The following is a 13551-nucleotide window of genomic DNA, read 5'->3' as shown; positions in this document are numbered from 1 at the left end:
CCCCACGGGGGCTCCTGGTCATCCCTCTCTCCTGATTTATTTTCTCTGTTAGCGAGGGGGAGGGGAGGTCCAGGTCACGCCTGGCAGGAGTTCATGGGATCCTATGGGGTGCCGGGGATAGAACCCGGGTGCACGGCACGCACCCTCACGGGGCCATTGCTCCAGCCCCGCTGTTCACGCCCTCAGAAGCGCCAGGTGCGCCTGGCCCAAAGGCACAGTGAAAACAGGCCCTCCCCGGGGACAGGGAGCCCAGAGCCAGCTCGAGAGCCCCTGTGGATGGTCACCCGCCACCGCGGAGGGGCCCTAGGCGTGGAGAGGAAACGGCCCCATGGAACAGGGACTCGGCAAGTTGGTCTGGGACGAACATTCCCGAGATCTGGGCGGAACAGGTTCCTTTAACACGGGGCCTGCTCCAAAGCCCCATGTGCTGCTCTTATTACTATTATTAGTGCTATTTGGCTTGGTTTGGGTTTTGGGGGGCCACAGCTGGTGGTACTCGGGGATCTCTCTGGCACTGCTCAGGGGACCATGTGGGGTGCCAGGGATGGGGCCCAGGCCAGCCACACGCAAGGCAAGCGCCCTGCCTGCTTTACTATCGCTCCAGCCCCCCGCAGTGCTGTGCTCGTGCATTTTAAAGTTTCCTCTGCTCATTTTGGGGGGGATACTAGATGGTGCTGGGGGGGGCACACCATGTGTCCCAAGGACTGAGCCCAGGCCTCCTGCACTCAGAGCATGTCCTCAGCCAACTGTGTCATCTCTCCGGCCATTCTGTCTGGCTCTGGGGAACACCCAGCAGTGCTCTGTGCTTGGGGGGCCGGGGGCGGGGAGGTCACTGCTGCCAGTGTCCAGGGCCCTACGCAGCGCCCGCGATGGACCCGCTGAGCCCGCTCTGCGGCCCAAGACCGCGCCAAGTCGGGGACCCGTCAGCTGCGCTCCCTGGTGTGGGTCCTGGGCGTGCCCACCAGAAGCCGCCAACACAGGCCTGACCAAACTGGGCTCGACGGCAAAGGCCGAGACAGCACATTAGCTCAGTCGCTTCCCCGGGCCCTCCCCAAAGTCAAGGCATCTTTGGGAAACGAAAGTCACGTCACGCCCAGAGCTACGTCTCGACTCTCTACTTCTCAATCTTGCGCGCGCTCTCGCCAAGGCACTCGGACAGTCCCGACCCCTCTGAACGGTGTCCCGGAGCCGCGCGAGTCGGGGGGAGGACGCGAGCAGACGGCAGTGACCGCACACCGCGACGGGCCTGAGCTCACGGCTGAGTGGCCACCACTGGCTAATGATGTCAAAGGCCTAATATTTTTTTTTCTAAAAAAAACAAAAAAAGTGGCTTAAAAATTACGTATGTACATCAAACTGTAAAGGCATTTGTTTCTTTGTGGGGAGAGGACGGATGTTCATCCACTTCTTACGTTCAAAAGACATCACTCGCAAGGCACGTCGGTCTTTGATCCACCTAAGGAAAAGGGAGTTCAGAGAAGACAGACACACGACGAAAGGCATCGCACGAGGCCTGGGGACAGAGCCTGTCCCGCCAGGACCAGGGAGCTCCCGTCACGCGACACACAACACGCCCCATGGACGCTAACCGAAGAGGGACAGCGAGTTCTCAGCAACCCAAACGCCGAGACACTCTTCCACGCCTGTGTCAGTAAAATCTCCGAAACTACCTATTCCCCTCTGCTCTCCTCAAAGTCTTGGTCTTTTTCCCTTATCAGGAGGGTGTTATGCCCGAGAGCCAGGCCCCCAAGTGACAGGGCCTGGATGCCCCCCCACCCCCGCCCCATGCATGAGCGCACGCGCCCACACGCCCACACACATACATACTTACGAATGCCTGGCTTTTGCACTACAATATTTTCTGTTTTTGTCTGGTTCAATGACTTGACCATTTCTCAGACACTGAGCACACACAAATTTTATCTTCATGTTGAGGGATCCCGGCATTACTTGACTGCCAAGAACCTTGGACAATTAAAAGACCAGTTTTACTTTAGCAGAAAATCAGTTTTTAAAGAACCAAAGGCTGAATTACCATGCTTTCATTCCCGTAACAAGATACAAAAAAAAAAAAAATCAAACTTTGGGCTAATGATATCACACACACACACACACACACAAATACATACACATACAAATACGTAGCTCTGTATGTATCTAAATATATATATAGCTACACGCTGATATCTACATCTTCAATTGGCTTTTTTTGCTTTTTGGGTCACACCCGGTGATGCACAGGGGTTACTCCTGGCTCTGCACTCAGGAATCACCCCTGGCGGTGCTCAGGGGACCATATGGGATGCTGGGAATCGAGCCTGGGTCGATCGCGTGCAAGGCAAACGCCCTACCTGCTGTGCTATCGCTCCAGCCCCTCAATTGGCTTTTGCACTACAATATTTTCTGTTCTTGGCTCACCCCAGTGAGAACAAGATGAAAGCAGACGACACCAAACTTAACTGAAAGTCAGCTTTGGTTTCTGTTTTTTGGTTGTGGGTGACACCTGGCAAAGCTCAGGGTTACTCCTGGCTGAGCTCAGGGAGCCCCATGAGATGCCGGGAATCAAACCCAGGCCGCATGCTAGTCAAGTGCCTTAGCCCCTGTACTGTCTCTCCAGCCCCTGGAGGCCTAATTTTTTTTTTTTATGGGAATCAACAAAAACAAGCTCTCCCTCCCCCTCCCCAGTATCACTCTGCTCAGTGAGACAGTCACCAGACCCCAGTGCCAACTCCCTTTGCCTCGACTAATCGCACTTCAGGCCACTCAGGCCATTCCAGAAAGTATGCAGGGGAGAGTACCTGAGCCCCGGGGACGTGCGTCTCCATGTTCTGCCAATACCGTTTCGATTCTTGGGCAATGGCGTCGTGCGAGATCCCTGCGGAAGGAAACGCGTCTCCTCAGCCCTGAGCGGGTTTCCCGGCCCCATGCCAGCCACCGTGGGCCCTGACACTTGGTTTCCCTCCTGCCTGTGGCTGCCCGGCCCCCTCACCCTACCGGCTGGCTCCCGAGTCTTGTGCCCAGGGACCCCCCACCGACGATGCCCGCCTCTGGTCCTCTTGGAATAACCTGGGGGTCCCCCAGGGGCCTAGTGGCCCCTGGCTGGGAACTGCTGCTCTTTATGGAACAGACCCCGATCTGCCACAGTGAGACCCTCGGCTCCTCGGCCCAGCCCCCTCCTCCCAGCCCCCGGACTCATTCCTGAGGAGGGGCCAACGCCCCTGCCGAGTGCTCAGAATGGAGCCTGGTGGGGGCCGGAGCGAGAGCACAGTGGGAAGGGCGTGTGCCTGGCACGCGGCCGACCCGGGCTCAAATCCCAGCATCCCGTAGGGTCCCCCGAGCACCGCCGGGAGTCATTCCTGAGCGCAGAGCCAGGAGGAACCCCTGGGCATCGCCGGGTGGGACCCAAAAAGAAAAAAAACAAAACAAAACCCAGGACGGAGCCTGGGAACACAGAGGGGACCTTTCTGCCCGCCAAAGCCCTCCAGGCCCCCCCCACCTCGAACGCGAGGGGCCCCTCCCCGGGCCCGCGCCCACCTGTCTCGCTCTGCAGGACCCACACTTTGAGCTCCACGAGGCTGTGCGCGTAGAAGCACTCGTCCTCCCGCAAGCAGCCGTACCGCACCTCGTGCCGGCACAGGTCCAGCTGGCACTGGGCGTGGAAGGCGCGGATCTTGGAGTACTTGACCGTCGTCTCCCGCAAGATGTGGACAAGGCACCTGGGGGAGCAGGAGGGACACGGTCACCTGGCCCTGCCACGGCGCCCGCCCGCGAGGCAAAAGCACCGGGCAGAGGCGCTGCGGCCGGGGCGGAATCCGCCCCTCAGGACGCCGGCGCGGGCCGGACCGGCTGGGCGGCCGGGAGAGGCTTCGGGCCTTCGTGCCGAGGCTGCCTCGGCGAGGGGAGAGAGACAGAGGAAGAGAAAGCCCCGGAGAACTACTGCCCTGACGGGTGGGCGGCACTCAGTGTCTCTGCACCCAACAGTTAAATCCACGTCAGGAAGGGCCGACAGAAAAGCATCAGAACACATTTCTGCATTCTTAAATAAGCAACGCAACCGTACATTAAAAATGTTCCCGGGGCTGGAGTGATAGCACAGCGGGCAGGGCGTTTGCCTTGCACGCGGCCGACCCGGGTTCAAATCCCAGCATCCCATATGGTCCCCTGAGCAACGCCAGGGGTGATTCCTAAGTGCAGAGCCAGGAGTCAGCCCTGTGCATCGCCCGGTGTGACCCAAAAAGCAAAAAAAAATAAAAAAATAAATAAAAATGTTCCCTGGGGCTGGAGTGGTTTTAAGTTGGGGGCCACACCCAATGATGCCCAGGGGTTCCTCCTGGCTCTGTGCTCAGAAATCACTCCTGGCAGTGCTCAGGGAACCGTATGGGATGCCGGGGATCGAACCCAGGTCGGCTGCATTCAAAGCAAGCATTCTAACCTGCTGTACTATCTCTCGGGCTCCTTTTGTAAAAATGACGATTACCAAGGAATTCAATCCCGGTCTCACACACGCAAAGTCACTGAGCTACACTCTACGTCGTCATCAATTTTTCTGTTGGCTTCTGGGCTACACCCAGCTGTGCTGAGGGCTTACTCCTGGTTCTGTGCTCAGGAATCACTCCCAGCTGGACTCGGGACCATATGAGATGCTGAGGATTGAACCTGGGTTGGCCACATGTAGGGCAAGTGCCCTACAGCTGGATTAACTCTCTGGCCCAAGATATCCATAATTATCTCTTTCTTCATGGGCTGGGGGGAGGGGAGGACTATTGAGTGGGTCTCAGCAGTTACTCCTGGCTCTGTGCTCAGGGATCATGGCCTGATCCAGCTCAGGACACCAGACGGGGTGCTGGGAACCAAACCCTCATTGAGTTCGCTTAAGGCCTCCTTCAAACACACCACAAAGGGGGGGAGGTGAGCTGGGTGGGGCGGGGGCGGGGCAGAAACGACTCCGGTTTGCCGGGGACCTAAGACTATCTCAGAGGAGCGCCAGGAACGAGGACGTACTTGTTATCTTCGAATTCATGCTTGGTCACCGGGTGTGAACAAGAGGTCGAATTGTCTTTATTTCTTTTACTTATCATTCTAGGCTTATGGTCAAAACATTTCTGGAACAAGACAAAGAAAAGGAATTATGACCCAAGCGAAGTCACCACATACCCCTTCCTCCCGAAGCCCCCAGGTTCCAACCCGGCCCTGCACTTCATCACGCCCCTATCCAGACCCCTGGAATATGGGGCCCGTGCAGCGGTGCTCAGGGCGCCCCCTGGTGGTCACGCCTGGGATGCAGGTGCCGGGGATGGAGTGGAAACCGGCTGCATGCAAGGCCAGCGCCTCCCGCCCCCTGCACAGTCCCTGCATGCCCACCAGGCCCACCCGCTGCATCACGTGCCCGTGCTCATTTACGGAGCGGATGGCAATGGCAAGATCTAAGTACCTAGGACTTCTGGGCGAGAGAGTGAGAGAGTAGAGGGAGAGAGAGAGAGGAGAGTAAGAGAGAAGAGAGAGAGAAAGTGAGAGAGAAAAAGAGGGAGTGAGAGAGGAGAGGGAGAGAGGAGAGGGAGAGAGAAAAGAGAGAGAGGAGAGAGAGAGAGTGAGAGAGAAAGAGAGGGAGAGAAAGTAGAGAGAAAGGAGAAAGAGAGGGAGAGAGTAGAGAGTGAGAGAGGAGAGTGAGAGAGAGGAGAGAGAGTGAGAGAAAGAGGGAGAGAGTAGAGAGTGAGACAGTGAGAGAAAGAGAAAGAGGAGTGAGAGGAGAGAGAGAGTGGGAGAGTGAGAGGAGAGAGAGAAGAGTGAGAGACAGAGATTGAGAGTGAGAAGAGTGAGAGAGTGAGAGAGTGAGAGACAGAGAGAGTGAGAGTGAGAGTGAAGAGAGAGAGAGAGAGAGGGAGAGAGAGAGGAGAGAGAGAGGAGAGAGGAGAGGAGAGTGAGAGAGAATGAGAGAGAGATAGAAAGAGGGAGGGAGGGAGGGAGAGAGGGGACCACCCTTTTGGTGGAAGCACCTCGCAGAGGAAGATGAACTCCCCCAGGTGCTCCTGCAGCAGGCGGAACACGGTGAGGTGGACCTTCCCGTTCCCGCCGAAGAAAGCCTCGCGGCTGAACGCGCCCGTTCTCTCCAGCGTCCAGACGTCGATCTCCTCCTGACAATAAGCGAATGTGCAGTGGCCGGAATAGCGACACTCTTCTTCTGAGGCAACATCTGGAGAGACCAGAGGGTGGGGCAGGGGTGGCTCAGGCCCGGCCACGCCTGGCCCTCGGCCACAGCACGGTTCTCAGGCCCCAGACACAGCAGCGCGGCCAGCGGGAGGCGCTCGCCCTGCTCGGAGCCAAGGGCCCGAGTTCAACTCACTTTCACTAAGGAACAGGCTTGAGCTGGAGGGTCATCAGAGTTGACTGTCGTTATTTATTTTTGTATTTTTGGGGGCTTGGAGGATCCAGGCACTGACTCCCCCCGGCCCCCAAGGAGCTCGGGGAGCCTTAGGATGCCGGGGGTCGAACCTGGGTCAGCTACCTGCAAGCAAGCACCCTCCCTGCTGTATCTTCCTATTTCATGTAATGAAAAAGTGCCTCTCCAGGGGCCGGAGCCGTAGCACAGCGGGGAGGGTGTCTGCCTTGCACGCGGCCGACCCGGGTTCGATTCCCAGCATCCCATATGGTCCCCTGAGCACTGCCAGGGGTAATTCCTGAGTGCAGAGCCAGGAGTGGCCCCTGTACATTGCCAGGTGTGACCCAAAAAAGCCAAAAAACAAAACAAAACAAAACAAAACAAAACAATAATACCCGAACCACTCCATGGGACTTTGCGAATGATGTATTACAGGACAGATACCGAAGCAAGCGATGACACACGTACCTTTACATATATAATAGGGTCCTTCATAATTTGTTTTTGTTGGTCGTGGACGTATTTTTTTCCATGATTTATCTTCAACATTCTTTATCCTACCAATTAAAATATCTTTCTTACATTTATGATCTAGATTAGCATGGTAAGTGAAATCCATTAACTTAGGGCCTGAAAAAGATGTAAAAAGGATTGCTTACATGCACAACAGAAACCATTTCAGTCACAGGCACATTTACAAGCAGAGGGGGAACGACGGCTAAATCCCCACCGAAAAATAACACAAAGCAAAAACCCGATACATGACCCCCCCAGCCCACACCAGCTCCTCAGGCAGCCTCAATCCCCTCCTGTTCTGCTGACATCGGCCCCCCCAGGGCAGACTGTCCCCTCCCCGGGCTCCTCGGGGGATGCCCACGAAATCCAGATGGCCCCTGAAGTCAGCCTTTTCATGCTAAACTGTGTCCCTAGTGTGGGACACTTCAGGAGCGTCAGGACAGACTGTCCCAGTGCCCGGGGTTCTCTGTCGCCGAGCACACGGAAGCGCCAGCTCAGACAGGACGACTGACAGGAGACTGCCAACGCGCCCCCAGAACCCAAGCAAATGTTCTGGCCCCCGGGAGTCCGGGGGTCTGGCTGGATGGAGTCGGGAGAGAGACTCATCCGATCCCACGCCCCCCGCCGTGCCCTGCCCACTGCCGCTCTCCGGGGAGCCTGGCCCCGGGTAGGGGGGCGCAGGGGGGGTTGTCCTTGCAGGCACGCCCCGAGTGAGGCCCGTCAGAGCAGGGCCTCGGCCCACACCGCCGGCTCCCGTGCGTGGTCCTGACCTGATTTTACAAAACAGATCTGGCACGCCTGTCTCAATTCGTGCGTCCCTTCCAGGGGGTGTCTCGGGGACACCGAGGAAGGCGGCTTCGTAACTGCGCTTCCAAAAAAGTTCCCAAAGTCACTTCTTGGCTGGCTTGCGAGCCCCAGGAAATCCTCCGAGGGGAACACGCTGCTCGGTCCGTTCATCTGCGGGAAGAAGAAAACAAACAACGTGGACCCGGCCGGCCCGGCAGGCCACGGCACCGCGCGAGGAGGAGCCGGGCCCCTGGGCAAGAGACGCTCCTCCGAGCCCCGCTGGGCCTGGCCCTGCCTCTCCGGCCTCTCCCGCCAGCCGCCCACGGCGCCGTCCCCAGCCACCTGCTCAGGTGGGTGACGGCCAGGCCCCGGCCCTGCGCGAGGGGCCTCACGGGCTCCAGCGGGCTCTAACGTGGATGCCCCACCCATCCCCTGCTCCCCTCCGAGACAGGGAGGCCGTCGGGGTCCCTCCAGGGGCTGGGGGGCCGACACGGGCGGGGCGCATGGAGGGGACAGGAGGGGACAGGAGGGGACACTTACAAGAACCAGGGAGGGGTTACTGCCGCCGAGCGACACGCAGTCTCCTGCGGCCAGGGGCGCCAGATCTGGAAGGACAAGAGCACTTACTCACTCGGACCCGGGCAGGGCAGCAGCACTGCTCCCCGCCCGCCTCTTGGGCGCCTGCCTCAGCTCGCCGAACCCCCGAACCCCGCACCCCAAGCTCCAGCACATCTCAACTGGGTGCTCTTTTCAGAGGTGCCGGCCCCAGGAAGGGGAAGCAGGAACCCGGCCCAGCTCTCCGCCCCCACCGGCCGTGCCCGCTGCCGGACCCACAGGCTCCAGGGGGCCCAGCAAAGCCTCAGAGAGAGGCGAAGACATGGTCTTGGTGCTCCAGGTCAGCCTCGAGCCTCGGGACGCAGGGCGGAGGCCGGCCACCACACCAGGTGCGGACCCGAGACCCGGCCTCGAGCTCAGAGCACCCCCCCCCGCCCGGCCCCTTAAGCCCAAGTTTTCTCTTTCGCCTACTACGACAGTCACGGAGCGCACCCGCCCTCTAGACACCGAACTTCAGTTAACGAAAACCAAAAGTTCTTACCTCGCTTGGGGTCAATCATTGAAAATGAATTTAAAGAACAAAAGTCTTCTAAGGGCGAGGTCAAAGGCGGGTACAGGTCCGAGAGGGAGGGCGGCCGGGTGTACCTCGGCCCCAGGGACAAGGTGCCCAGCAGCGAGGACGGGAAGGGCACGCTGGGGGCCACGCCGGCGGCCGGGAGGGGGCCGCGGACCAGAGCGGAGGGCTGGGGGAGAAACAGACGATTAAGGGCCACGAAGCCGAGGGCCACTGCCGCCCTCCTTACACGGCACAGAAACTGCCACCGCAGAGAAACGAGCGGCCACTGGCCACGGGGCACTGACCCCGTCACGGGCTGGCGGCCCCCCAGGGCACCTTCCTTCCCTTCAAGCCACTGTTTCTTCTTTCGTTTATTTCAGGCCAGCCCGCTGTGCTCAGGGATCACTCAGGGTGGGGCTTGGGGGGCTGCACGGGGTACCGGGGAGCGAGCCCAGGCAGGCCACGGGCAAGGCCAGTGCCCGCCCACTGGACCCTCCGCCCCGCACACCCAGAGGTTCAAAGGGGCACAGTGCGGGGGCCTGGCTCGGCTTTAGCCCCCATGTCACGTGACCTTCGAAACTTCCCTGGGGGTGTCTCCCCTTGCCCAGCCCTGTGTGTGAGCAGGGGGGAGGAGGGCGCTGAGAGGGGGGCCGGAGGGGCGGGAGAGACGAAACCAGCCTGGGGCCGGAGCGACTGCACAGCGGGGAGGACATCGGCCTTGCACGCAGCCGACCCGGGTTGGGCCCGGCATCCCAGAGGGTCCCCCGAGTGCCACCAGGAGTGATTCCCGAGTGCAGAGCCAGGAGGGAGCCCCGAGCATCACCCAGCGTGACCCAAAAAGAAAAAAAAGGAGAGAGAGAGAGCAGAAACCAGCCCGTGGGCAGCTGCTGCAACCCCCGGCCCTGCACGCGCCACAGGCCCCGCTCCCCGGCCCTCAGTGCACACCGGGGAGCCGCTGGCCACGGGCGCCTGGCACGGCCGAGAATCGGAGCGGACCCGCCAGCCTCACCAGCACGTCCTCACACAGCTCAGCAAGGCTGGCCGCAAGTCCCCAGCACCCCCAGGGCCCCAGGCACCCAGCAGTCCCCGCCCTGCAGTGCTCACACACTCCTGGGGGTGGGGGCCGGCAGAATAGGCGGGGGGGCATCTATAAAATTAAAAAATTGTTTCGTTCTGTGGGCCACGTCGGAGCTGCCCAGCACTAAGGCTGTTCTGGTCAAATGCAGCCGAAGCGACAGGATGGCGGAGGCCACACCTGCCACGCACACAGCTGACCCGGGCTTGGTGGCCCCCGAGATGCCCCGAGCCCCGCCGGGTGTGGCCCCCCAACCACACAACGCAGGACGCCTGGACACACAAACCGGAACCCACCCGGGCGTCTGGGGCCACAGAACCTGCCACCTTCGTTCCCTGCTCCCCTGAGGACCACGAGGGTCGCCCGCGAGCAGCCCCCCGGCCCCGAGATGCGCGCTGTCCCCAGAGCGGGTGAGGCAGGCACTCACCATCACGGGCCCGTTGGGCTCTGGAGCCGAATCGAGGAGATCATCCAGCTCGTCGCCCAGAATCATGTCGCCATCGTCGAGGAAGGCGTCGGGCAGGGGGCAGGGGCTGCGGCCCCCGTTGGCCAGCGCGGCCGGGGGCAGGGCGCTCTCCTCCACTTGCAGCGGCAACACCGAGGCTAAGGGCACGATGGCGACCGAGGCCAGCTCACTCCCGCCGGGCTGCGGGAAGCCGGGGGCGGGGACGGGGATGGCAGGGAGGGCTTCCTGCCTCGGGGTCAGCAGATCTGGAGACAGAGAGGAGACGGGGAGCGGGAGCGTGAGGCGGGAACAGGCCTCGAGGATTAAAGGCTGGGTGGGAGCACTGAGCAGGAGCGACAGTACAGCGGGGAGGGTGCTTGAATTACACACAGCTGGTCCCGGGTTCAAGCCCCGGCATCCCATAGGGTCTCCCGAGCACCACCAGGAGTGATTCCTGAGTGCGGAGCCAGGAATAACCCCTGAGCATCGCCGGGTGTGGTAACACCCCCTCAACCGCCCCCCAACACACACACACACACACACACACACACACACACACACACACACACCACCCCCAACCAGAAAAACATTTCAACCTTTGGTTTTACTCTGGAATCGGTAAGAGTTACTAGTAAAAACTTCCTTTTTCCGGGGCTGGAGTGATAGCACAGCGGGAGGGCGTTTGCCTTGCACGCGGCCAACCCGGGTTTGATTCCCAGCATCCCATATGGTCCCCTGAGCACCGCCAGGGGTGATTTCTGAGTACAGAGCCAGGAATAAGCCCCGTGCATCGCCAGGTGTGACCCAAAAACAAAAAAACAAAAAACAAAACAAAACAAAACAAGCTTCCTTTTTCCCTCACAGTGCCCCACCCCCTTCAGAGAGAGCCCTCAGGAGGGGAGGGGCACACTCCCCCGCTGACCTGCCCCCTGCCAGCATGGCTACAAGCTCAAAAGGGTTTCGGGAGATGGGGCTGGAGCGATAGCACAGCGGGGAGGGCGTTTGCCTCGCACGCGGCTGACCCGGGTTCTAATCCCAGCATCCCATATGGTCCCCTGAGCACCGCCAGGAGTGATTCCTGAGCCAGGAGTAACCCCTGTGCATCGCCAGGTGTGACCCAAAAACCAAAAAAAAAAAAAAAAAGGTTTCAGGAGAGATTCTCGATTCTCACACCAATACCCATTAGCAGTATCAGTTCGCTAGGCAGGACGGGGTGCGCCCTGGCACCGTCTACAGCTGGCCTCGCCCTCAGTATCTGTATCTCAACGTCCGAAAGGAGAGACAGAGGGGCTGCAGCGAGAGCACAGCGGGGAGGGTGTTTTGCCTTGCACGTGGCCGACCCAGGTTTGATTCCCAGCATCCCACAGGGTCCCCGAGCACCCCCAGGAGTCACTCGAGTGCAGAGCCAGGAGTCACCCCTGAGCATCACTGGGTATGACCCAAAAGGGAAAAAAAAAAAAGAAGACAGAGAAAGAAAAACTGCCTGCCACAGAGGCGCGCAGGGGGGCGGGAGGGAGAGTGGACAGTGGTGGTGGGAAATGTGCGCTGGGGGAGGAAGGGGTGTTGGAGCACTGTATGACTGAAACTCCACTGTGACACTGTGAAACTGTCTCTCATGGTGATCCAGTGAAGTTTTAGATACATAAACAGATACATCACGAAAACCCCGAACAAACGAAGCTGCCGTAAGGAGACAGGTGACACCGTACCTGGCTCGATGTCTTCCACGGAGCACTTCGGAGCCTGCAAGTCAAGCAGACCCCGGTCAGTGCTCGAGGCTCCCGCGCCCCCTCCGCCCTCTGCTCCTCACCCCTTCCCGGGGAAGCGACCTTCTCCGAGGACGGTCCTGGGGCTGGCGAGAGGGCTCAGAGGGGCACCCCCGCCCCCGCCCGTGGGTCCTCACTAGGCTCAAGAGACCCAGGACTCACCCCTTCAGCCACCCAAAACTAGCCTTGGCGCCGTCCCCGTCTGGCTACGAAACCCTGCCGTGGCCCCGAGTGAAAACGCTCGTCAGGGGCCGGAGCGATAGCACAGCGGGGAGGGCGTTTGCCTTGCACGCGGCTGACCCGGGTTTGATCCCCGGCATCCCATAGGGTCCCCCAAGCACCGCCAGGAGTCATTCCTGAGTGCAGAGCCAGGAGGAACCCCTGAGCATTGCTGGGTGTGACCCAAAAAGAAAAAAAAAAAAAAAAAAAAAAAGCTCGTCAGCCTGCAGGCAGCGCTGCCTCGGCACGGCAGGCGAATAACCCGCGACCCCTGCTCCCTCTGTCGAAGCATCAGGAAGCTCTGACCAGGCGAGTGCTGGGGGAGTTAGGTGGGTGCAAAAATAGACCCACACCAAGGCCGGGGAAAGCAGAACTGCGACCACCCCTCTTTCATCCCCATTTCCGAGACACTTCGGGAGAGAAGGAGGCCCTTACCTTGTCAGCCCCGTCGCCGGGCGCAGATTTTATGGAGAGCTGAAAGAAAGCGCAGTTTCCCATGCGTCAGGCCGCGCCCGCCGGCCGGGGGGCCGCGCACGCAGGGGGGGCCGCAGGGGCGCACAGGGCTTACCTCGGCTCTCACATACGCTTTCCTGATCTTGAACCCCAGCTTCTGAGCAAGCTCCTGAGTTAATTTAATTACATGTTCATCCTGGGAAGAGTGCAAAGGCTGATTAATTTCTTTCCCTTTTTCTCTGTTCTTTTTCAGTTTTGTTTTTTTTTTTGCTTTTTGGATTACACCCGGTGATGCACAGGGGTTACTCCTGGCTCTGCACTCAGGAATTACTCCTGGCGGTGCTCAAGGGACCCTATGGGATGCTGGGAATCAAACCTGGGTTGGCCGCATACAAGGCAAACGCCCTCCCTGCTGTGCTATTGCTCCAGCCCCGGTTTTTTTTTTTTTTTTATGGGGGGCCACACCCCAGTGTTCAAAGCTTACTCCTGGCTCTGTGCTCAGGGATTACTCCTGGTGGGCTGAGGGGACCACACGGGCTGCCTGGGATCAAACGTGCAAGGCAAGCAACCTGCCCGCCATACTATCACTCCAGCCCCTTTATTTATTTTGGGGGGGAGGGGTTGGGGCCTCGATCGGCAGTGCTCAGAACTGACTCCTGGCTCTGGACTCAGGGATCACTCCTGGTGGGCCTGGAGGACCTTATGGGGTGCTGGGTGCCCAGGTTGGCTGTGCACGAGGCAAGCGCCCTACCCACCGCACCATCTGGCCAGCCCCTTTTTCTTTTCAGGTTTGGGGGCCACACC

The 13551-nt window shown here is 59.7% G+C and overlaps 1 protein-coding gene across 2 annotated transcripts in view; it reads right to left on the bottom strand.

The window, feature by feature from the left end:
- The window catches only part of ZC3H7A (zinc finger CCCH-type containing 7A), a 34323-nt gene that overhangs the window by 4087 nt on the left and 16685 nt on the right, over nucleotides 1–13551 (bottom strand). For both annotated transcript variants that reach the window (XM_055136001.1, XM_055136002.1), the window contains 14 exons: nucleotides 12863–12943; nucleotides 12730–12768; nucleotides 12019–12052; nucleotides 10292–10575; nucleotides 8775–8976; nucleotides 8219–8283; nucleotides 7663–7849; nucleotides 6845–7006; nucleotides 5994–6190; nucleotides 5002–5102; nucleotides 3535–3716; nucleotides 2799–2875; nucleotides 1832–1965; nucleotides 1351–1456 (listed from right to left, as the gene is read on the bottom strand). In XM_055136001.1, coding sequence (XP_054991976.1) covers nucleotides 1351–1456; nucleotides 1832–1965; nucleotides 2799–2875; nucleotides 3535–3716; nucleotides 5002–5102; nucleotides 5994–6190; nucleotides 6845–7006; nucleotides 7663–7849; nucleotides 8219–8283; nucleotides 8775–8976; nucleotides 10292–10575; nucleotides 12019–12052; nucleotides 12730–12768; nucleotides 12863–12943 — 1851 coding nt within the window. The remainder of the gene's footprint in view (nucleotides 1–1350; nucleotides 1457–1831; nucleotides 1966–2798; nucleotides 2876–3534; nucleotides 3717–5001; nucleotides 5103–5993; nucleotides 6191–6844; nucleotides 7007–7662; nucleotides 7850–8218; nucleotides 8284–8774; nucleotides 8977–10291; nucleotides 10576–12018; nucleotides 12053–12729; nucleotides 12769–12862; nucleotides 12944–13551) is intronic.

This window comes from Sorex araneus, chromosome 4, assembly GCF_027595985.1.
Source record: "Sorex araneus isolate mSorAra2 chromosome 4, mSorAra2.pri, whole genome shotgun sequence".
Classification (NCBI taxonomy): Eukaryota; Metazoa; Chordata; class Mammalia; order Eulipotyphla; family Soricidae; genus Sorex; species Sorex araneus.
Note: the sequence above shows the minus strand (reverse complement) of the source record. Positions and strands in the feature narration are given on the sequence as shown.